Source organism: Cynocephalus volans, chromosome X (genome assembly GCF_027409185.1).
Source record: "Cynocephalus volans isolate mCynVol1 chromosome X, mCynVol1.pri, whole genome shotgun sequence".
Classification (NCBI taxonomy): domain Eukaryota; kingdom Metazoa; phylum Chordata; class Mammalia; order Dermoptera; family Cynocephalidae; genus Cynocephalus; species Cynocephalus volans.
Window position 1 is genome coordinate 27,149,342 of NC_084478.1, and position 23,764 is coordinate 27,173,105.

Sequence of the window (23,764 nt, forward strand, 5' to 3'; positions counted from 1 at the left end):
CTGGGGACTCTGTGCTTCTGATTTCTTCCCCATTCCCTCTCTGATCCAGCCTGTCCTCCCTAGCACTCTCCAGCCCTGCCTTCCCCTCCTCACAACTGCCCTTTAGGAATTTCTCTCATTCCTCTCCTCCAATCTCACTCCAACAACACTTTATTTCCTTCAGTGTGGCAGAGCTCATATGAAGTTAGGATGAAAGAAATCTAGTTAAAGAATTCACTTCGAGGCAGTGGTTCTCAACCGGGTGGCTGCCCCCCCAACCCCCGGGGACAGCTAGCATTGTCTGTAGACATTTTTGGTTGTCACAACTGGAGGGAGGTGGGGGAAGTGCTACTGGCATCTCATGAGTAGAGACCAGGGATGCTGCTATACATCCTGCAGTGCACAGGACAGCCCCACATCGCAAAGAACTATCAGGCCCCAGATGTATTTCAATAGAGCTGAGGTTGAGAAACCCTGCTCTAAAGAATGGGCAATAATTCTAGGTGGCTCCAGGCAGGGTCTGGGAGGAAGAAGAGAAGGCAGTAATCAGCCAGCTCCTCAAGCCAGCAGGAGCCACTTCTCCACAACTAAGCTCAGAGGCCACCTTCTTTCTGGGAGTTTCCCTGGCCCCCCGAAGTCAGGTCTAACCGCCCCTTCTGCTCTATACTCAGATACTTAGAACATCCTCTGGCGCCCTATACATGCCACCTTCATTGTAGGGATTGTACTGTATTGCGATCGTTTGTTTGCATCCTTTGTCTTCCCCAGCAGACTCTAGAGCCCTGGTTCTCAAAACTGGCCTCGTGTTGGAACCACCTGGGGAGCATTAAAAAATACTGATGCCTGGGTCTCTGCCCTCAATACTGACTTAATTGTTATAGTGTGTTCCTGGGCATCGGGATTTCGGAAAGCTCCCCAGGTGATTTTAATACACAGCCAGGGCTGAGAACCTCTGCTCTAGTCTTGGTTTCCATCTCAGAGAGTTGGGATTCATTCCCATTTGTATCTCCAAGGCCCAGCACATAGCAGCTGCTCAACAAATGTTTGGTGACGTTAAACGAACTCAGCTCTATTTCCAGTTTACTCATTAAGATTAATTACTTACAAGTGTGCTAAGTTGTGTTCTAGTTGTAAATTTGTGAGTTAACAAAAATGTTTTCTATGTTTGTCCATTTAAAGTCTAAAATCTATCCAGGACATTGATGTCTTCTGCTTTTCATTTCGCTTATATAATTTTGAATAGTTAGAAAAGCTGGATTTTCACCAGGAGGTCAAAGAATAGTCATAAAGGACATGAAGAACACTCCACTCCAATCCCAGTTCTCACTAGGTGAACTTTTACCACCATAAACTCAGTAGGCCCCAGGGATGTTTGATGCCCACCAGGTAGAATCGAGATGTTCTTTTCCGCCTGGGCGCTGCTGAATCATCAGAAGTGGCCAGGTCAAATGCTCATTTGAAAGGATGATCCATAAGAGGAGCTTTGTTTTTTGGGATTCCCCCCACCCCAGGAAAGATTTTTCTTTTCAGTGTCATCACAGACACTCACCAGAGCTGATTCAGTTCAAAAGTTCACAATGATCTCATTTGTGAGATAACAGCAAGGTTGAATAGATGAATATTATCTCAGATGCTGCTTCCCTGCCACAAGGCCAAGACATGAAGTTGCCCCTGCCAGTGACAGCCAGAGTAAGTCTGGCTCCTGGCCTAGGCCACTGTGCTGGCTGCCATTTTGACCTCTTGTCTAACTGGGGGCATTTGCGTGTAATGCATTTCTCATTGTCTGTGCTGTCCTTGTAAGCCCAGATCTACTTAACAAAGACCTCTCTGATTTTTGAAAGCAGGAACAAATGGGATACCTGGAGTCCTACCTCGAACCCTTCTTTTAACCACGCTGGATATCAAATCACTGAAACTCAAATACCAGTTCAAATGAAGCTGTTGTGTCATTTCAAAGCATCAAAGAGAACAGCTTCATGGGGACATTAGTTGATGACAGGTGACCATGATCAGTTTGCAAAAAAGTCAAGAACCAGTTAAGCCTGTAACTTTCCAGTCTCTTTCCTATGATCAGTTTCCAAAAGCAAAGATGGCTCCACAAGCATGGAAACACAGGTGATGTATGACATTGTAAATCAAACAGCAGATCACTCACTTCAGTTCATTTGGAGACAGGACTCCAGTTAAGTTGCCGTTAGTTTTATCTTGATTCTGTTAGAAGCACAAAGTCATTAAGAATGCAACATTGTTTTGTTTTGTTTGGACACTCTCTAACAAGAAGGTGTTCTTCAGTTTTGTTGGCCACCCAAAGAACTACACTCCAAAGACTGAATCCTAACTGCATGGAATATTGTCTATTAAATGACCAAATTGCAGGTGCATAGATAAGGGAGGGAGGGGAAAAATGCTTCTCAAAAATTAATCCATATTGGCTGAGCCGGTTTTTGTTTTCTGTTTTCTTTAAAAGATATTCTGAGTCAGCAGCTTTGATGTAATAATTTCTGTCTTTCTTCAAGGGTTCCCCCCAAAGAATGTCATTGTTTTAATAAAATGCTTAAGTAACAGACCCCAGTGTAAAAAGACAAACTGGATAGCAACCATCAATGCACTTCTGGCACCCAATTCATTGTCCGGCACACAGTAGATGCTCAGAAATATTCACTGGACGAACAAACCACATTTGGCTGGGACTTCCTGAACCAATCTAGGTTATAAGAAGGCTGATATTACTGTATCCGAACCCCCCAAGGGACAAATGGGATCAGATCTAAATGATTATTCTTAAATTCAATACACATATTTCTTGTTGCTAGGAGTTTCTAATAAAATTTTAAATTTTAATTGGTAATAGAATTGCATCATATTAACATTCTTATTCAGCAGCAAACCTAGTGGAAGCTAAAATAGAATTAATTGTTAACAAAATACCATGATTATTATGAATTCAAGCCCTCACCACAAAGCTAGGGATTCAATAATACATATTTTATTTAAATTTGCTCATAAAAGTAAATATGCCAAATATCATAAATTATCTGAACATTAAACAAATCTTTAAACACATGTGAATTCACCTTTTAAGATTGCAATAAGAAAAATCCTTAAAACCTACCTGGGTAATGTTGCTTTCTTCATCATATTGAAACATTATCTCACCTCTAAAAAATGCTAAAAATAAATTTTCAAAAAGAAGTTTGATACTTATATTTTTATAACTTGAGGATTATATAATACAATACATAAAAAGATTATCAAATTACTTTATAAACACAGTTTCATCAAATTCTTAGTTTTTATTCACATTTACTTTCTTTTCTATTGGTAAATTACTCAATGATTTTTAATACAATTTTCAGAAAATATAAACTATAAATTTTTTTTTAACTATGAACAATAAATTTTATATGGGAATTTAGAAAGAGAGAAAACTCATTCCCCTTGTCAAGAAATTTTATCCCTACATGCTTGTCATCAGAGCTTTCTTTCTCTTAAAGATGCTAACTGGGGAACTGTGGCTATAACATTAACTCAAAAAAAAATCTTTAAAAATTGTTATAGTTGCAGTTACGTAGATAAGGGAAGGAGGGAAAAAGTGTTTCTCGGCAGTTAAGCAGACTTCTGGAAGTCTATTTATTCTTTGCCACTTTTCTTTTGTTTTTGTTTTTAAAATACATCCACCAAATGCAATATCTTGCCTAGGAACAAAGCTGAGATTTGGCTTTGAAATCTGAACAGTGCAGAGGGCAAATCCTTTCTTCAGTTGAACAACTTGTGGCTTTTATTTCAGAAACACCAGAAAACCCTTAAAATGCTCACTTTGGAAAATATTGAAGTCAGTTTCAGCCAACCTATTTCCTGCAGGGTATATTCCTAGAGGCTTTGACTCTATCTGGAAATGAATAAAATAGAGACTCCTAAACAGAAGTACACGGTGTGCACTTGATAACCTACAGTGACCAAAAACTGGCCTCTTGAGCAACGGAGCAAGGGTTCAGCCAGCGTTTTTGGTGATAGATCAGATAGTAAATATTTGAGGTTTGGGGGAGCCATATGGTCTCTGTTGCAACTACTCAACTCTGCTGTTGTAGTACAAAAGCAGCCACAGACAATACATAAGTGAATGGGCATGGTTGTGTTCCAATAAAACTTTATTTACAAAAACATGAGGCAGGCCATATTTGGACTATGGGCAATAGTTTGTGAATCCCTGAGTTTGAGGGTTGAAAGCCTCCTCATCTCATCTTCTTTTACTGCACCCCAAACTACAACAACTGATTCCCCTAGCCATGTACTCAGTGGTCTACTTCTACTTAAAAATGGCTGACAAGGTCACCAGACCAGTGATTAACATGATCTATCTATTCCAGCAACTTTTCTACTGAGAACCTCAACTTCTGCATACTGATACTGAAATTTCAATTAATACAGTACATAATTATTAAAAGTAAAGATATTTCATATCTGCATAGAATTACTTATCCATTAAAAAAAATCTTAGCTTTTAAAAGCTTATTTAGATTGTGTGTGTGTGTGTGTGTGTGTGTGTGTGTGTGTGTGTGTGTGTGTACACACCAGCATCCACAATTTTCCCCCTCACATCCTTGTTGAGCACATGTTGAGTTTCATAAATGTGCTGGGATCACAGTGGTAAGTGCAGCAACCAGGAAACCACCACCTTTTGACCCTCAGCCTAACTCTTCCTGGTCAGCTCCCAGTTTTTTCACCAGCCTCCACTTCTCTTAATAAACCCAGACTGGAACTTGCAAGAAGTGAAAGATTCTAGTTTCTGCCATGATATTGTGGGATTTCTGGTGCCAAAAGAGTCGGTTCCCTGATGAGGTTGTTTTTACCAGACACTATAACAAATGGTCAATTCAGTCACTTAATTGGGGAAAACAGTACTCCGACCAGCTTTCTGGCATCTGTTACTCAAAATGACCAGCTTTTTTTTTTTTTCTAGATGTTCAATTTTCAAACAGTTATCAAACATCATGTAGAGACAACACTGAACTAGACATTAGTCACCAGCCCAAAACATAGACAAAGCACAAAAATAATGACATTATAGGGAATTCAGTAAAGAGAAGGGTAAGAGAAGGGGGAAGGAAGGATGAGGAAAAGAGTTACACAATATATGAAAATGAAATGTATCCAACAAGTTTTTTTTTCTCTAATCACAACCAGCTAATATTTTTCTTCTATATTCTACCTGGAGCATAGTATCAGCAGAAAGCTCATATGAGCAAATCTCATAGTCACACAATAGACAGTGTTTGTAGAACATTCTTTCAATGGGAAGTTTTCTTGTTTTCTAATCTAACCAACCTTAACTTATTTTACTTGAAAGTGTTGCCTATGTTTTTCAAACAAATTACTAAACTGTTAAAAGGAACAAGATAAAAGAAAAACATTCCTATAATGACTGTTTATAACTGGAGTCATACTAAGATTACTTTGATATAAAATACCTTGTTACGTTCCTCTTCTCTCTCCCTGTGATCTTTTGTCCAGTTCTGATCTGCCACATTATATTTTTGTTTTTCACATTTACTGTCATTGGTTTTAACAAGGAAGGGGAGCCCAGAAAGCCAAACCCATGTGAGAATAGTGGTTGTTTCATTCTTTCTGGCCCATGGCAGAAGGGAAAATATTCCTATTTCAAAAACGGCATGTTCTTAAGAGATTTCCATCTCAATTAAAAAAAAATAGTGGATGGTCTTAGAGATAACAAAATACACTATGGACACTACTGGAATTAGCATCCAATTGAACTAGGTATATGTGAGTTTTTGACATTCTACCAGACTGATTTGTTTTATTCTTAGCAAAAGACAACATTCTGTTTCTAAGCTATAATACTTAAGGTCCTATGAAAAAGCTTAAGGGATTTATATATAAGAAGTGACTTCTAATAATTATTGATTTCATTATTAATGATTTTCATGAATTAACTCAAGGGTATTAGTTATGGATTTAAAGCTACAGTAAAAAATATTTGTTATAGAGCTTCATGTCTCATATTAAGGAAGTTAATCTATTCTCTCTCTAGACAATGGGAAGATAATTTCAGCCAGATCTAAAATTTGCTTTTGTTTTTATTAGGGACTTTTAGTAGCCAGGTGGTATGAAAAGAGACAGATCAGAGAGGCACACACCACATATTTAACAGGAGAGAAACATACCATTGTTTTCTATGGAGCTAATTTATCTTGCAATGTATAATGTACACAAGAACTAACCTGAGTCATTGCAAATAGATGACAAATTGCAGATATTTCTCTGAGGTTTGACTCCTGCAAAGAAAATAATAACCCAGCTGGTTAAGCATGTCAACACCTGCACTTATATACTATACTGTCAAGAAATTCACAAATACAGACATCAAATGTGGACCCCAAATATTATAATCTGGATATAATTGGCTGGATGAATTCCACAAAGACTAAAAGAATGAAAGAATTTTTATTTCTTAGTTGGTCAGCTATGGAACTTGATTCTTTACTATTCTTTATTATGTCAGTGTCTGACCTCCAAATCCTCCCTAAAATTTATCTGTCCCATTCTGAATTAACCCCTCTCCTGTCCAATATAAACAGAGTGCCATGAATACAAATCAAGTATAGAGACTTTAAATGGAATAGCCCTGAATCATAGATCTTCCTTCCTATCCTGACTAGGGGAGTCCATAGACAATACTCTAATGTTGGTCCTAGCTCTTTACAGAAATGTATGTTCGAAATAACATTAAGGTCATGATATCCTTTCATGGGCAAAAATCACAAAATTTAAAACATATTTGCTGAGCATCTACCACAGTCTAGAAACTTTGGGAGATTCCAGACATAGACTCTGCCCTCAAGGAGCTTACGATCTAGCGGGTGATACTGGCCAGTAAATAAAAAGTTTTAGTGAGGGCAAGATGGAGCGATGGCCAGGACAACAGATCACACAGGCATACAGAGGAGGCTGAGATGAATGGGAGATGAAATGAGGTGTGTTAGAACAAAAAACTGCATACATTTTAACCTGAGGAACACTTTCTCCTCTGGCAAAAGGAGAAGTATGTCTCTTTGGTTTGAAAAGACCTCAAGGTTTACTTCTCTAAGAATCTTTCCTTCATAAATTGCATCCTTTAGGCAAAGCATAAAAAATCCATAATAAATGGGAGAGGCAAATGCTGATAACGTATTAAGCAAAACTGCCAAGGGAAAAAGATTGTCATATTAAGGAATATTTTGGTCTCCTTGTTAGGTCTTGTTTGGTCAGAATTACATATGTAATGCCCAGTTGCCAGTTTATTTCCATTGCAATTGAGTCCTTAGTTTGTTGCTATGAGAAAACTAGTTTGGACACAAACCAACATTACAGTTTGAGTTAGTGTATGTGATATAGTTTCTTCCAGGATGATTTATTAGTGTGTAGGTTATCATGCTTCAGCTAAGTGTTTTGATTCTGTGAATAAATTGAATTTAGGTGTCACAAGTTACCTGACATGTAGATTTCTATATTATTCCACAACAATATTATTCCACATCAATATTACCCACACCAAAGAGAAAGATTTCATTTTAAATATACTTGCTTATCGATGTAACTCACTATAACATATACACTATGCAAATATTATAGAATATATAGATGATGGGTAGTAATGCTTTAAATGTCTTTTAAACCATTTCTCTATTGCTTGCTAAGCTTTTCATTCTACCATCTCTCATCTTTCTCTAAATATTAGCTGCCTCTCGATTTCCAGTGATATGTGTCTTTTTGTTGCTCATTCATACTGAGAATTTTCTTTTCTATTGCTAGGGCTGTTATCTGTAAACTCCCTCAAGTATATGGCCACAGGCCATTTCCTAAATCATGAGTGAAAAAAACTTTGTAAAGGGTCAGATAGTAAATATTTTAGGCTTTGTGGGTCATATGGTCTCTGTTGCAACTACTCAAATCTACCACTCTACATAGCAGAAAAGTAGCCACAGAAAATGTGTAAATGAATGAGCATGACAGTATTCCAATAAAACTTTATTTATAAAAAGAGGCAGTGGGCCAGATTTGGTCCGTTGACGATAGTTTGCTAACCCCTGCTTTAAATCAATCAGAAGCCTATGTTAAGTATGTCTTATGTGCCTAGTCTTGCATCCGGTACTTAAAAGTACATCCATTCTTTGATTTAAAAAGAGTTTGAGGCTCACTCCTCTCAATCCTTCATTAATTGCATCCTGTCGATAAACTCATCAACACCAGCCCCTCTATCTCCCATGCCTCTTAAGTACGTCAGAAATACTTGTGTAATCACTGCCTTTATCTGCATGCATGTTTATGTTATTTGTCTGTTTGTTTGCCTTGTTCCCCCCCAGAGACTAGAAGATTCTAAAGGGTGGGCACTGTGTCTGATCATTATTATATAGCCTCGAACACCTAGTACAACTTCAGGTACCCAGTGTATATATCTGTTCATTAAGAACAGATTTTATTTTTAAAAGGTAGGAAAACAGAGAAAGAAATCATAAACACCAGCCATTTGTTTAATTTTACTTTAGTTACAAAAAAGAAAGTCTTGATATTGATAATAAGTCATACCTGATGCATTGAAGGTTTTTACTATAGTGATTTTAGTTTTTTCTGCAAAGAAGCAATTTAAATATTAGAGTTTACTTTTAAAAAACAATTTGCCATGAGTATCATTCTAGTAAAGTGCTAAGAAAATCACACTGTTGACACCTTTCAGGCACTATTGGTCATCTCAGCAGCAGAATGGATGGGAATCGTATATACAGATCATGTAGCATCGGCATAGGGTGGGTCTGGGAGTTGGACTCCCATGTTTACCCAGTTAAATCACACCCATTACACACCCCCACTGCTTGTGCAATTCTACTTCAGTTTCCATGTGCTGCTGCTAGACAAATGAATGCGGACTTACATTTCGGATATGTAGAATTAAGTCACTATCAGGAAGTTCAGGTGATAGGTTGTAAAGAGCCCGTGATTCAGAGTAAAAATTAATGTGAAACAGTATACATGGGATCTAAAATATTATGACTATAGTCTGGAATCAAGTGTCCTGTTATTTTTTTCTTAGGAGTTAATACAATACTATCCCCATTGTATTGACAGATAAAACTATAGTCAGAGAGGTTGAGACCATTCACCTACAGTCACACAACAAGCCCACAGCAGAATCAGGACTGTTCAAAGTCAGTGACTCACAGGCAAATATTAACACACTCTGACTAGGCCAACCTTAGAAGTATCTTCCCAACACACTTTAGGGACAGAGCCCATGGTTCATTCCCCAGCTTATAAGGAGAACCAGGTTCAGAAATCCTTGCTATAAGGATGGCCAATTAGAAAAGGCTGTGTTCAGGGTACAGATTTGGAAAGAAGATCTGTGTCCTAGGGGTGGATGGGTAAATTCTGAAGAAAAGATCAAGCTCAGCTAGGAGACACACTTAAGAATGATGATGTTATAGTGACAGTTTCAAAAACTTAATTTGTGTGTATGTGGTATCGGTGAGTTTCTGTTTTAATGTGTGACCCATGGACAATGATTGGTGGAATTATAGAGGCTAACAGCATTTTGCATTAACATTAAGAATACTTTAAATATATTATTTTGTTTGCCCTAATATTTTCTTTTCCAGAGCAAACAAAACATAACTGTGAAATGAACTTGTGTTTTTTGGGAAAAATGTTCAACCTCACTAACAACCAAGAATGAAAAATAAAATCTAAGGAATTCAGAGAAAGATTTAGTGATATATGACACAGTCTCAGAAAAGATACAGTGACACAGACATTCTCATCCACTGCTGGCAGGAGTGTTACTGTATACAACCTTTCTAGAAGGCTATAGATCAAGGGGCAGTAGAATACTGCTGACCCATTATGTACAATCCTTGGAATGTATCCTACAGAAATCAGGGATGAATGCAAAGATGTTGGCACCAGGATGTTCATTGCAACAACTTCTATTGAAAAAATAGAAACAACTTTAAAGTCCAACATATGGTACATAATGTAATACTGTCAAATCATTAATAGCAAGGGACACTGAAAAATACTTATAATTTAATATTAAGTCAAAAGGGCAACATATAAAAATCTATGTAAACTATGACTATTTTACAAAGGATATACAAGGGTACTTCAAAAAGTTTGTGGAAAAATGGAATTAAAAGGTGACACAAATCCTTCCATAAACTTTTTGAAGAATCCTCATATAAATAGAGTATTTGTATATAAATATACATATATATGACACTGAATGGAAATATACCAAATTGTTAACATAATAGTCTAAGGAAAGTAATATTAAAAATGATTTCTGTTTTCTTCTTTGTATTTTTCTATATTCTCCATTTTTTATGAGTAAATATGTTATCACTATTATAATAAAAAAGTTATTTTAAATGGAGTGCTATGTCCATGACAGTTTGGAAGTATGAGAGTGTGGTGACAACGGAATTATAGTTCAATGTCAAGGGGGTAATGAGTCAACAGTGGAAGTCACAGGAAAGTAGAAAAGGAGACAAGGGAAAACTCTTTACTAACCCAGTATACCACACAAGTGAGAAACTCAAGAAGCCACAGAAGACAGACTATTACATTTAGACATAACTTGAAATTACCTGTTCTGTTTAAAGTAGATAATACACTTGAAGTAGCATCTGAAATAAAATGATAAAATTAGCATAACTACTGACATGGGTAACAAACGTGTGTCTTCTTAGGTTCCTTAAACATTTCACTTTTCCCCAAATCCAGGAGAAGTTAGAGAGTTTTACAAAAGCCAGCTGGCGCTACTAAATGTATTTGCTGTCCATCTCCTCAGCACTATGCATTCTCCAGGCCCCAGAGACAATTCCAGAGCAAATGCTCACTCATTCAAAATGTGTTTCCTGAATGCAAACGATGTGTCTAACACATAGCAACACTCCTGTAGTTAGTAGATTTAAATAATCCCATTTACAGTGCTTACTATTTTGTCCCTTTTTTTCTATTATAAGGAAAGTCTCTATAATATGTTGAATATGATATTTCTGACATGAATACTAATTTTGATATACAGCCGTGTGGCTGCTTAATACATTTTTACCAGTGGTACACCCTTATAAAGCAATTTTAAATAATTCCAGTTTAAATTTGGAGTTCTTGAACATTATATTCAACAAACTTTTAGGAAAATCTTGTTTTGATCTTCTTTGATTTCAAATCTATTCTATTTCTTCAAATAAAAATCATTCTAGAATTTGTTATTCTGTATAAAATTTTAGGAAGAAACAAAAGGCTTGTGTTACATTATCACACGTAAAACACACACACACACACACACACACAAAATGGGATCCAAAACAAAATTTGTGGCCAAATCTAAATTGAAGATATTCTTTTCACTGTAAAAAGTAATTGCACATAAAAATGATAACATTCGGCCCTTCTCATTGGGCCAAATATGAATTTCAACCAGTTTCAATCCGTATGAGCTGCTTCTATGATTGTTTAGCTCCTTAACCACCAACCACATGGTGAGACGTGATTTTAACTAAGAGACTGTGAAAAGAGTTGGGTGTGACCACAGTGGGATGGAAGGCTGTCGACCCACAGAGGGGAGGGAACAGGGTGTGCTGCCCTGCCCACCTCCCTTGAACACAGCCCACTTCTTTGCCCTTTTCTCTAGTATGACGAGGAAGCCAATTATTTTTCCATTTCATACTATTTAAAAATTGATAAAATCATCTGTAAAAAAGCTGTCTTTGAACGCTCTGTGCCTCCAAATCCATGCTGAATCATACTGAAGTCACTGGATGTGCTTTTCATATTTAAACAATCTTTCATGTAAAACTTGTCGGCACTGTGTTGGAGAGCAAGAGAAATGAAGTACTCCAAATGTGATCAATATTTCTTTTCATTTTTAGAACAGTTAGCGTGGTGGAGGGCTGTCTTCCCTCCGTGATCATAAGAATTTTATCATTTAACCAGAAAGTTAGGTCACTCTCCAGAGTTGAGAGTTTTTTGTCTTTTGGTGTTTTTGGTTATTTGAAACTACTCAGTGTATTCAGAACTAATTTAGAAATGGAAACCTTCAACGCCACTAATCATACTTATATTCATATTAAGAGTTATCAATTTTCACTTGCTTCAGAAAAATTCTTAGCATTGAGGCTTGTAGTTTCAACCTCTTTGTCCCGAGGAGAAAAACATTACAAAAGTATAATGAAAACAAAACTTAACAAATTGGGCTTAATCTAGGTTTAAATTTTTCCAAAATCTTGCCTGGAGTACCACTGGAGTAGGGGACAAGACCGATAAGAGGTGATTCAACTGCAGGAGAAAAAAAAAAAAAAAACACAATATTTAAAAATAAATATGTACTTTGAAACAATTACTTATTAAATTTTAAGGAGTTAGAACTTTTGTGATTAATCGAAAATAAGTAGAAAACATGCTAACAGTCATATCCGCAAGTCCCAATCACTCAGTGAGTATGCATTTAATCAGAAAATTGTAGAGAACGAACCCAAGATGAGTAGCCTGAAACCCGTGATCACAAAGCCTGCTACTACCTATGGAATATTACGGAAATCAGTTTAGGAACCACACTAAAATACAAGAGATACTACTTTCAAAAATTTTCAGCCAGAGAGTTCTAAAAAACATCTTAAATAACTTGTTGAACTACAGTCATGACATATCTTGGCACACTGGCTCCATTCTGTTATAATGATGCCTGGTAGCTCTTCCCACAGTGGATTTAGGATTAATAACAAAGAATGCTACCACTCAATACTTTACTGCCTAACACAATTTCCTGGTAAGTTATTTTAAAATATGGCTGCGATTAAGACAATCAATCAAGTTATAAATCTCCTGTGGAATGACTCCACTGACGCTGTCAAGCTACTACACACATTTTGCATGTTTAAATATTAAAAAGACCCAAAGGCTTGACCTCTACCAAAACATGGAACAAGCAAACATAAACATTTTACAATTAAAATGAGTTTTGCAGCAGGGAGCCTGACTTTCAGCTGGTATGGACAAAATTTGGGTGTGTCAAGGCGCTTGGCTGGCCTGTTTTAGACTGCTCATGTGTTGGCTGAAACACACGCCCTGTCTGTCCCACATTGCTTCCATATTTTGTCATTTACTACATTTATTTATTTTTTTTAATTACCAAGGCTATTTCTTGAGAAGATAGTTCCTGAGCAATAAGAGTCAAAGTGTGGATATGGAATCCTTTGCTCTTGGGTCAGAACAAAATAATTGGCCCAAACTGTCTTTTAATTAATGACTATTAATTCTTCCGGATGTTGATGAATGGTGACGCCACTGCAAAGAAGGGGCCTGTGGGCACAGCTGCCCATCTGTTCCTTGTGCTACACTGGCTCTTACCTTCCAGTCTGGGTAGCTTTCCCCAGGGCACCCAGAACCCAAGCTGTGACTAGAACCAGTGTGTCCTCAAAGCCCCATTCTCCATTCCACCTGAACAAGATTCTACAGCTAGCACTATGATCATGTTTGCTGATGGCTATTCTATTGGAAGAAAAATACAGTGGTTCATTGTACCCTAGAAGCTTGGCATGGTAAAAAGAACTTGGGCTCTGGAGGCTTGTAGTCCTGGATTTGAATTTTTGCTTCATTACTTAATAACTCATATAATGACAGTTATTATTTATTGAGGGTTTACTCTGTGCCAGTCCATGTGTTATCGCATTTCATTATCACAACCACCCTACGAAGCAGGTACTGTTATTCTCCCCAATTTACAGATGAGAAAACCAAGGCTCAGAAAGGTTAAGGAACTTGCCTCAAGTCACACAGCTAGCAATGGGGCTGCAAAGGGTAGTGGCCAAATTCAAACCCAGAGAGTCTAGTTCCAGAGCATGTGTGAACATGAGCAAGTTTTATCCTCTCTAAGCCCCAGTTTCCTCATCTATAACACGAATGTAAGGATTCCTATGCTGCAAGATTGAGAGGAGTACGAGAAGATGGCAGAAGACTTCCAGGCACGTAGTATGCGCACAAGAAGTAATAGATATTATTTTTAATTTTACTTAAATAAATGAATTAACAACTGTAGAAGCTCATTTTCATACAACTGAGGATAGAATGTGAGTTGACTCACTCCTTATCATAAAAGATTGTTCTGGAATATATAGTATACCAGAAAGAATGCAGAAGTAGGAGTCAAAGAAGCCACATGCTGCCTCTGGGTGATGTGGGGAAGCAGTTGTGCGATCTCAGACAAGTCACTCAGCAACTCCAGGCTCTGCCATCTCATCGACTAAGGGATGGGGCTGGACAACTCTAAGGTCCTGTTCCAGCTAGTGGTCTTAAATTCAGTTTCTGTTCCTGTTCCTGATGATACAGGTTCTAGTTATAAATTTCTCTTTAATTTATTTGCCTTCCCATTCTAGGGAGTGGTAAGCCCTTAGAAGCCTTTTGAAAAATACTACTTCAGTGGGGGTACTGAGGGAGTATGTTTAAGAGAACATCTCATCTCTTAAATATAAGAACATGTGGTGAGCTTATGTTCTTAATACTCTTCAGTGACTTGTGAACTAGAATACTAAAAATAACTGGCGAACTTAAGCAGTTACCGTAATGAAAACCCACAATTTATTACCCAGTGATTTATTTCCCAGCTTTGTCCAGCAATATGGAAAAATCAATATACCTGTCCTTTTGTCTACGTTTGCTATTGATTTTTCAGGTGTAGGTTTAATGACATAATTTAATTAAGCTTCTTGGGGGAAAACAATTTTGCTGCATCTATACTATAGACCATACTGTGTGGAGAACTTTTAGAATGACATTTTCCTGAAATTCCCCAAAGTCATAAAATAACAGCCTTACCAGATGGTGATAAACTGGAATTATCAGCATCTTCTGTTGAGGAAAAAGGTGATTTAAAATTAGTTTAGTTCATGCACAAATTTGTAGGAGATTAACTTTAACGGAGTGAATGTACATTGAGTTACAAATAGCTACCAAAAGAGGGCAGCATGTTAATTTACTATTATTTTCAACAGCCCAATCATGCTTTTCAATTCTCTAGTGAAAAGATATTCTTTTCAATATCTTTAGTGAAATAATCTTTCCAATTTTTGACTGTTGATGTTGCTCCATATATTTTGTTATACTATCATTTTAGTACATTTCAAACTAAAAATGATGACTAAGAACATCAGTTGTTGGCTAATATTCATTAAAATGTGTAAATCTGTAGGTCTGCATAAATTAAATTTCCATTAACTGAGCTTCTTTTTAGCACAGACTTTATACCTATTAGGTCACTTCTTTCTTGTGAGTTAAACTAGATCAGACACCTCTGGTGTACAAGAACTGCTGAGTTCTTTATTTTGGGAACATGCTCAGATCCCTTAAAAGAAAAGTAATTCTATTTTTTTTTCTCTGAAAAATAATACACGCTTATTGAAGAAACTTCAGAAATCACAGATAAACAAAAACCACTTATAATTTCACCACCCAGAGATAAATGATGTAAATATTTTAGCATATATTCTTTTCTATGTGTAATGTACATTTACATACATATATAGATATATGCATATGTTTATATGTGTATATATGTACATAGGATTATATCACACAAAAATATTTATAATCTGATTTTTCTCATGACAGTATATCCTGAAAATTGATCTCTATCATTAAACAATTTTCCACAACACCATTTGTGATGGCTGCATAGCATTCCATTGACTGGATATAGCATTTATCTATGAAACAAATTAACTTTTAATGGGAATTTTGGTGTATGCAATTTTTCACGATTACAAACAATGCTGCAATAAATCCTTTTGCCTAAATTTTTTGTACATATGCTTGGCTATTTCTTTTAGAAATCCCATAAATTTTGATTGTCAAAATGCCCTACAGAAAACTTGAACCAATTTATATTACCCTTTGCCATACATGAGAGTATTACTTCCCCAAGCCCTCACCCACATGGGGTCCCACAAATTTAAAAAAATATTTTTTTTAATGACAAGGGAATAGTAATTTTCATAAGGGTACCTTGAGATACAATTAATAGGGAAGAATAAATATGTTTGGAAACTAAAATTTCACAGTGAAACATTCCTGGTAGCCTTCAGGAGCCTATTTTCCTGAAATGATGGTAGGGTACTGATTATTTTCTGGGATAATTAACATTATAGTCCTGCTTGAAAGCAGGACTGAATGAGTGCTCAAGTTCCCCAATTACCCTGCAGCCAACAGCAAATGTAGGCAGAGTGGTTAGGCACCCTGGTGTCCTAATTTAATTGAAATGACTTCTTCTTTAGCCTCTGTTCTTCAATATATCCCTTATGCCACTTTAATATTCCACCAATCAAAGAATCTGTTGAGTTAACTTTTAAAGGGTTAATTTGAAAAACACTCTTGGGAGCACTAAGGAGCAGTCATTCATTCACATCTTAGTATGATTTCATTTGAATTGGCTGAATTCTTCTGATCATCTAGCAAAGACCTACCGTAATGGGCAATGTGGAAAAGCACTGGGGAAAATCACATTCAATCTGGGCTACTTTGAGAATGACACTTGTCAGTGTGGGCAGGTGAAGGGGAGTGGGGCAGAGGGTGGCAAAGGCAGGAAACAGGATGAAGGCCCTGGGGGAGAGTTGAGTACCAGAGAAGAGGAACGGACAGTGATGTTGAAAGGCAACAGAGGCTAATCCGCCTCCTTCACACCTTGGCCCAGTGGCTGACCATAGGTACCAATGGTTCCAACCTTCTCCACTGCTAAATTGTTTCAACAGAGCTGTGTACCCACAGGGAAAGGGGCTGGTTTGAGTTTCATCTCTTTCTTAGATATTAGAGGGAATGGACAACTCAAGGGTAAGAGAAGGAAGTTTCCTGGGAAACCCACAGAACTGGTCTTCCATTTCTGGGTAGACAGGTTTGATAGGCATAAACTCACAACGAAGAGCTAAAACTTGACCAAAATGTAATTGAAGGCTACACCAGCCTGGCCCACAGGTAGAATTGGCCTTTTCCATTATGGAACCTATAGGGCTCCCAGTAGCTCCTGACAGGAAAGACAATGATCTACTTTGATGAAGGGAGGAAATCCAGTAAATTAAAGCTAGAGATTTTTAAATTGCTATTTTCTGCTTTTTTTCTTCTTTTGGCATTTTTTTTTTTCTTTTAGGGGCCCACTCGCTCAGTGACTAACGTTTATTCACTTTTTCTGTCTCTCATTACGATACTCGACATCACTCCTCCTGGTGCAACATAGAGATATCCCCACAGGCATTACACTTTCCTGAGTATCAGCCTATGTTTTTCTTGGGCTCTCTCCTAACTCATGTCCCATTTGTTCAACTAAAGAGGTGGTCGCCATTTCCAGTGAGTCATATATTTGAGCTCCATGCCACTTGTAGTAGACAAAACATTTCCATTGTTAAAAAGATTCATAAACAACGAAAGGAAAAACATTTAAATTTTTCAGATTTTCCTTTGGAAACGTACAAAGAGCAAATTTTAAAGCATTATTCATTTACTGAAGTCTCGATTTGAGTTAATAAAGTGATTGTGATCTGTCTATAAAATTTACTCAACATGACTCCCTGGTGATTTTTTTAAACAAAGTTCATATATTCCAATTATAATGAGGAGGGTTTGGCATGCATAAGTTTAGAATGGAAGCCAAACAGAGCCAGAGGAACTGGAAATTCAAGAAACTGACCCCCTCAATGGAATCTCTTTCCCTGTGTTGTTTCCTTGGCACTTTTTTCAAGGTTATTGCCATCACCTCCCCAACTCCAATCCCACACGGCCAAGTGTGGTCTGAGCACTGCCATGTGAATGTCTCACTGTCATTGCCTCTCCAACTCAGTATATCCAAGAATTTATCCCTCATTGCCCCACATCATTTCCTTACTTGATCAGTTCCTGAATTCAATAGTATTGCTGATAACACCAGCCAAATAATTTAAGTTGAAAACTTCAGTGTATTAGTTTCTTGTTGCTGCTGTAACAAATTATGATAAACTTAGTGGCTTAAATAAAACACACATTTGTTATTTTAGTTCCATTGGTCAGAAGGCCAGTATGGGTCTCCCCAGACTAAAATCAAGGCTGATGGTGACGATAGGCTGCATTCTTCTCTGGAGGCTTTAGGGGAGAATCCGTTTCCTGCTTATTTGGGTTATTGGCAGTATTCGGTTCCTTACAGTTGTAGGACCAAGGTCCTCATTTTCTTGCTGGCTATAAATGAGGGCTGTTCCCAGAGTCTAGAAGCCACCTACCTTTCTTGGCTCATGCCCCATTCTTCCATCTTCAAAGCCAGCAACAGTGGGAAGGGTGGGGGGCCTTCTCACATGGCCCCCCAAACTCACTCATCTGCCTTCTTCCACATTTAGGAACTTGTGTGATTCGATCAATCCTATCCAGGTAATTCACCCAGGTAATAATCTCCCCATCTCATGGCTCTTAATTTTAATCACATCTGCAAAGTCCCTTTTGCCATGTAAGGTAACATATTTACAGGTTCCAGGGATTAAGACGTGGACATCTTTGGAAGAGCCATTATTCTTCCTCCCACACTCAGAAATCCAGTTTCCTAAAATTACGGAGAATATGAGCTGCAAGGAACCACCCTTTATGAGGAAATATCCCACAGAGGTTAAAGCAAAGGGCCCAGAAACAGAGTTAGTTTTAACAATAGAGCTGAGTCTACAAACCAAGAAGCTAACTCTCTGACCATTGCTGCCGATGGCTCCCTTCCTGGTCCCCCACCACATCCAGTCGTAGCATCCCACGTGGCCTTCTCGCTGCAACACGGGGATGTCATAGAGATTCAAAAGAGACAGTATAGTGTCCTCATAGGAATAGCAAGTACGGATTGATGCTTCCTGTGATCCAGGCTTAGCACACAAAGGACTCCACATGCATTTTATTATTTAATCAGCCAACAGCTTTGCAGATGTGATTAAAATTAAGGACCATCAGATGGGGAGATTATCATGGATTACCTGAGTGGGCCCCATTGAACCACACGAGTTCTTAAAAGTGGAAGAGGAAGGCAGAAAAGTGAGTCCTAGTGATGCCACGAGAAGGCCCCCCACCCTCCAGAGGTAGGTGATAACATTAATGTCATTCCTTTTCAGTGCTTGGAAAACTGAGTGAGGATGGACGAGGTTTAGCGACTTGTTCAAGGCCTCACAGATACTTGATTGTGGACCTGAGGTTCGAGCCCAGGCAGTCTGACTTTAGGGCCTGACCTCTGAGGCTCTATTCTATCCTGCTTCTAATGACAAACTCTGTAGACCACAAACTAGTGTAGAAACGTAGGGTATCTTCCCGAATCTCTCTCTCATCTGTCCCTTCTTCCCATGCCCACAGCCCCCTCCCAAGTCCTGGCTTTGGTTACCTCATACCTGAGTGAAATAGTAGAACACTAGAACCTTCTGATCGGAAGGGATCTTAACATTCTTTGCATCCACCTTTTCCCCCAATATAGTATTCCATCCACCAAATGCACACCATTAGCTCACAGTCCCAACTCAGCTCCCAGACAAGTTTTATCTTGCCCACACAGTGGGAGTCACACTGAAGTTTTTGAAAGTTTGAATTACCAAAATTTAAAAATCAGGAGATTTCAAATAAAAGTCCAAATTTTCACCCTGTCTTATGAAATTGTAATTTTTAGAACATGATCCCTTTATGTTGGTTCTCTGGCCCTCTAATGCGTGCCCTGGCTATAGAAACTGAAGGAGATGACGCTCTCCTCTTTACATCTTAACGTATTCATTCACTTGGCATTTGGACATATGTTTTTCTTTAACTTTTCCACTGTATGTCTTGTTTTCCTAACTAGATGCTAAGCTGCTTGATGCTTTAATTATTATCCTCCATGAATCCAGTCAATGTCTTGCATCTGGTAGACGTTGTGTTCAAAAGTATTTTTGGACTGATTGATGAAATCATTAAGAAAGCTCTATCAGTCAGGGATCAGTTGGGAACCCATGACAGGTAGTTCAAGAGCAGGAATTTAATCCAGGGAAATAGTGCAAAGGTTAGGGGCTGGAAGAACAGGGGAGGGAGGTGATGTTACCAGATGCCTGGGAACAGAGCCACAGGGCAGGAGCTGAGCCACGGAGAGGGCTGTCCAGGGAGACTGAAGTCATGGAGGAGGCTCAGCCACTATTAGAGATGCCAGCCAATCAGAGAGAGGGGGAGAGATACCCGCCTTCTCCTCTCGTCCTGTCCTGCACTCCAATCTCCTGCCACTGCCACCCACTGGCCAAACCTAGCTGGAAGCCAGCTGGCAAGGAGACGTGGAAAATATTGCAAGGGGTCAGGTCTCTGTGATCCAAAGCAGAGGAGGGGAAGGATGGGGAACGGATGTGAGAATAACAAACAAAATGACAGAGTCCATGAAGGAAAGACTTGAGAATACTTCTTGTATGACTATTACTCAGAATTTGAAGTTTGGAGGAGTAGTTATAACTGCCAATCACAGCAGATAGGTTACATAACAGATCTTACAAATGGACGCTAAAATGCTCATTCAAATACATATCGAAAACAACATAAAAAATTCAGTGACTGATAGGGGTTGATCAGTTAGCTCAGTTGGTTAGAGCGCCACCTTGTAACACCAAGGTCAAGGTGTTACCAGCCAGCCACCAAAAAAAAAAAAAAAAATCAGTGATTGTAAGCCCCCATTGCCTGCAGCAGCAACCTCAATAATATGCCCGTTACTGACTTTTCCTCTTTTTCTAATGCCCTTCTCCCTGTTCCCTCACTCCCGATTCCTGGGATCACCTCCCAAATAAACTAACTGCACCCAAGTCACACGAGGTCATGTCTGTGTGTTTGCAAAGTTTCCATCTTCCTCCTCACTATTTGACACTGTGGTAGATGTTCAGACATAGATGTGAGATACTTATCTTAAAGCTGTGACTATGGTAATACTAATGAGGACTTACTTCCAACACATTCGCCCAGAAATTGGATGGGAAAGATAAAAGTTTAATCTTCTAGGAGTGGATTCAAAAAGGATACAACTAGCTCTCCTTGCACGGATATTTAAGACTCAACTGAAACTTGTAATCTGGTGGCTGTCCTCCTCTGGACTGAATTACTGTTCCATAGAGAGATGATTAAAAACAAGCTGCCACACCTAGGCAGTCTTATATTGGAATCCCAAACAAAACAATATATATTTTTTGTTATTAGATTGGCTCTTCAGGGCTTGGGACAATAGACACTCTTCCAGGAACTGTATTTTCAGATTTTACTACATAACCAAAAAAAATGAATGAAAACATTTCTAATTTGGCACATCTGAAACATGTTTACTTGAGCTGTGACCATCTCACATCACACTGCTCAATAAGTACTCTTACATAACGTATTTAATGACATCATTAAAGAAAACTTCAGCTCTTAGCTGATAGAACTTCCCAAGTGCAAATAATCAGCAATTCTAGGTGGGCATTTGTCCAATCAGGAAGAAGGTGAAATGTGTTCTTGATCTCTCAGGCCCTGATCCTTGCTCTTGCACCACTTCACACAGTACTGCCCACCCATCCCCTTGGCCCTTTCCCCTTCCAGAACTGATCCTGGCTCTTGCAGGGGTTTATGGACTTCCCTTTCCCCAAGGGTCTATAACACGCATTTTGGAGTGTCCATAAATACTCTGAAATATAATGCAAATTTTATTCTGGGAAGAGTAGAGTCCCAAAAGAGGGTCTATTTTTATTTTTTATTTTTATTTTTTTAAAGGGGGTTTATTTTTAATCAACAAGCACGTATACAGCATTACTATAACCAGGCACTTTATAAATATTAACTCATTTAGTCCTCATAACAACTATATGAGGTAAGTCATCCCCATTTTACAGATGGGAAAACTGAGGCACAGAGTGGTCAAGTAACTTGTCAAAGATTACTAATAAAAGGGCAGGACTAGGATGTGGGCCAGGTCCTCCTGCCCCACTACACTGGGCTGCTTCTCATCTCAGGGTGTGGTCTAAAAAACGAAGAGCCACCAACCTACTGGGTGTCCACCCTGCCCCTCAAGGAGAAATGTACACTTTAGGAAGGATAAGAGCCTTGAAATAAACTATTTCTGACAGGTGGGGGATATTGGGGCATCATTCCCCCTTCCCAGGCCCCTGAAATTAGATACATAGCCGGTCAAGGCCAGTGCTGATAATGGAGTATCTTGGTTGTGCTTTTCATTTTAGAATGCTAACCACGATTTGTGTTCACTTGACTTCTGAAGGCAGGTAGCTTCTGGAACAATTTCAGTCTGATGACACGTAAATGCTGCTTAGTGCTTCGGTGGGCAGGGAGGGAGAGATTGAGACTGGCCTTTATTGAACACTCACGACACTGGCATTACCCCTGTGCCCCTTCATGGAATCTCCCCAGCAGTGCTGTGAAACAGATGGCTCTCTACCCAGACCTCACCTTCCCCTACTCACCCCTCACCCTGACCTCCTGGCCTCCCTGCTGTTCTGCCAACACACCGGGCACATTCCAACCTCAGGGCCTTTGTGCTTGCTGCTCCTTCTGCCTGGAATGCTTTTCCTCCAGAGAGCCCCTCGGTTTGCACTGATGCCTCCTGCAAATTTTGCTCAAATGTCATCTTCTCCAAAAGGCTGTTCCAGATCACTCTCTTTGAAACTGCAGTTTTCACCCCCATGGAGAATGCGCTCTTTAGGGTTATCTCTGTTTCCTCCTGGAGAGACGCAGCTTCAAGAAAGCAACAGTTGCTTGGGCGACCCTCTCCTCCCTGACTCCACTAGTGCCTAGGGTGATTCTGCTGAACTGACACATTATTTCTTGCCAAAGCATCTGTAATTTATGGGTTAGAAAGACTCTCCTGTGGTAGTTTTAAGTGCAGAAGCACCTGGAGAGGTGGGGGTCAGGGCACTAGTGGTTAGGGTGTGGACAGCAGTTTTCCAGTTGTCTTTAGTTCACACCCCTCTTGCTAGGTCACAGTCGAGCAGTGACCACTTGGCATCTTTATTCAGGTTCTCCGGGGTACAGATTACTTGGGAGGTAATCCCAGCAGGCAGGACTGATGAAACAGGGAGAAAGAGACTGGGAATGGAGGAAGCCAATGAAGGGTCCATTTTTGGGCTATCTGTTATGGGCAATGGGCCTCGAGTCCCAAAGGGACCTCTGAGAAGCATAGAGAATGCCTTCCAGAATTGTCCATCAGAAGAGCTGGAGGCTATGGTATTCATCCAAGGTTCCCTTCCCCAACAACTGCTGTTTGCTCCTGGGGTTTAACTCCCATGCATTCCTGGGGCTCTTCCTGTGATTGCTGAGCAGGTTTCCATGGCTCGGGAGAAAGCCCAGAGGCAGCCAAGCAGAGAAAGGCAACAAGGCAGGAGAAGTCTGCAAGCACACAGAACTGTTGTCCACCATCGCTGTGGCTCAATTCAGAGAGAGCTCAAAGGGGTGTGACATGGGCCCAAAAAGCAAGTGCTATATTTGGGTTCCTTTGATCGACTTCCTGAACACACTTAGATGGACAGAATAGTTGAGCTCACTGGTCCTCACCCCTGGCTCCACACTAGGACCACCCAGAGAGCTTTCTAAAATCACCAATGCTCAGACCCCAGCCCTGACCACTTCAACCTGGGCATCTGCATTTTTGGCAGCTCCTCTGGAGATTCTGATGCAAAAGAAGGCTGGAAAAGCCACAGCTGACATTTCAGAGTTGGAACAGACTGTTCCTGGACCTCACAGACTCAGAGAACTGTAGAAGAGTAAAGCTGGAAAGGACATC

The 23,764-nt window shown here is 39.1% G+C and overlaps 1 protein-coding gene across 8 annotated transcripts in view; it reads right to left on the reverse strand.

The window, feature by feature from the left end:
- The window catches only part of ADGRG2 (adhesion G protein-coupled receptor G2), a 68,313-nt gene that overhangs the window by 27,375 nt on the left and 17,174 nt on the right, over window positions 1-23,764 (reverse strand). The window contains exons 2-8 of one of the 8 annotated variants that reach the window (XM_063082998.1): window positions 14,842-14,874; window positions 12,268-12,306; window positions 10,614-10,652; window positions 8,563-8,604; window positions 6,219-6,272; window positions 3,092-3,147; window positions 2,135-2,190 (exon numbers count right to left, since the gene is read on the reverse strand). In XM_063082998.1, coding sequence (XP_062939068.1) covers window positions 2,135-2,190; window positions 3,092-3,147; window positions 6,219-6,272; window positions 8,563-8,604; window positions 10,614-10,652; window positions 12,268-12,306; window positions 14,842-14,874 — 319 coding nt within the window. Of the gene's footprint in view, window positions 1-2,134; window positions 2,191-3,091; window positions 3,148-6,218; window positions 6,273-8,562; window positions 8,605-10,613; window positions 10,654-12,140; window positions 12,164-12,258; window positions 12,307-14,836; window positions 14,875-23,764 lie in introns of all 8 variants that reach the window. The other 7 variants (XM_063082996.1, XM_063082999.1, XM_063083001.1 and 4 more) reach the window with 7 other exon arrangements.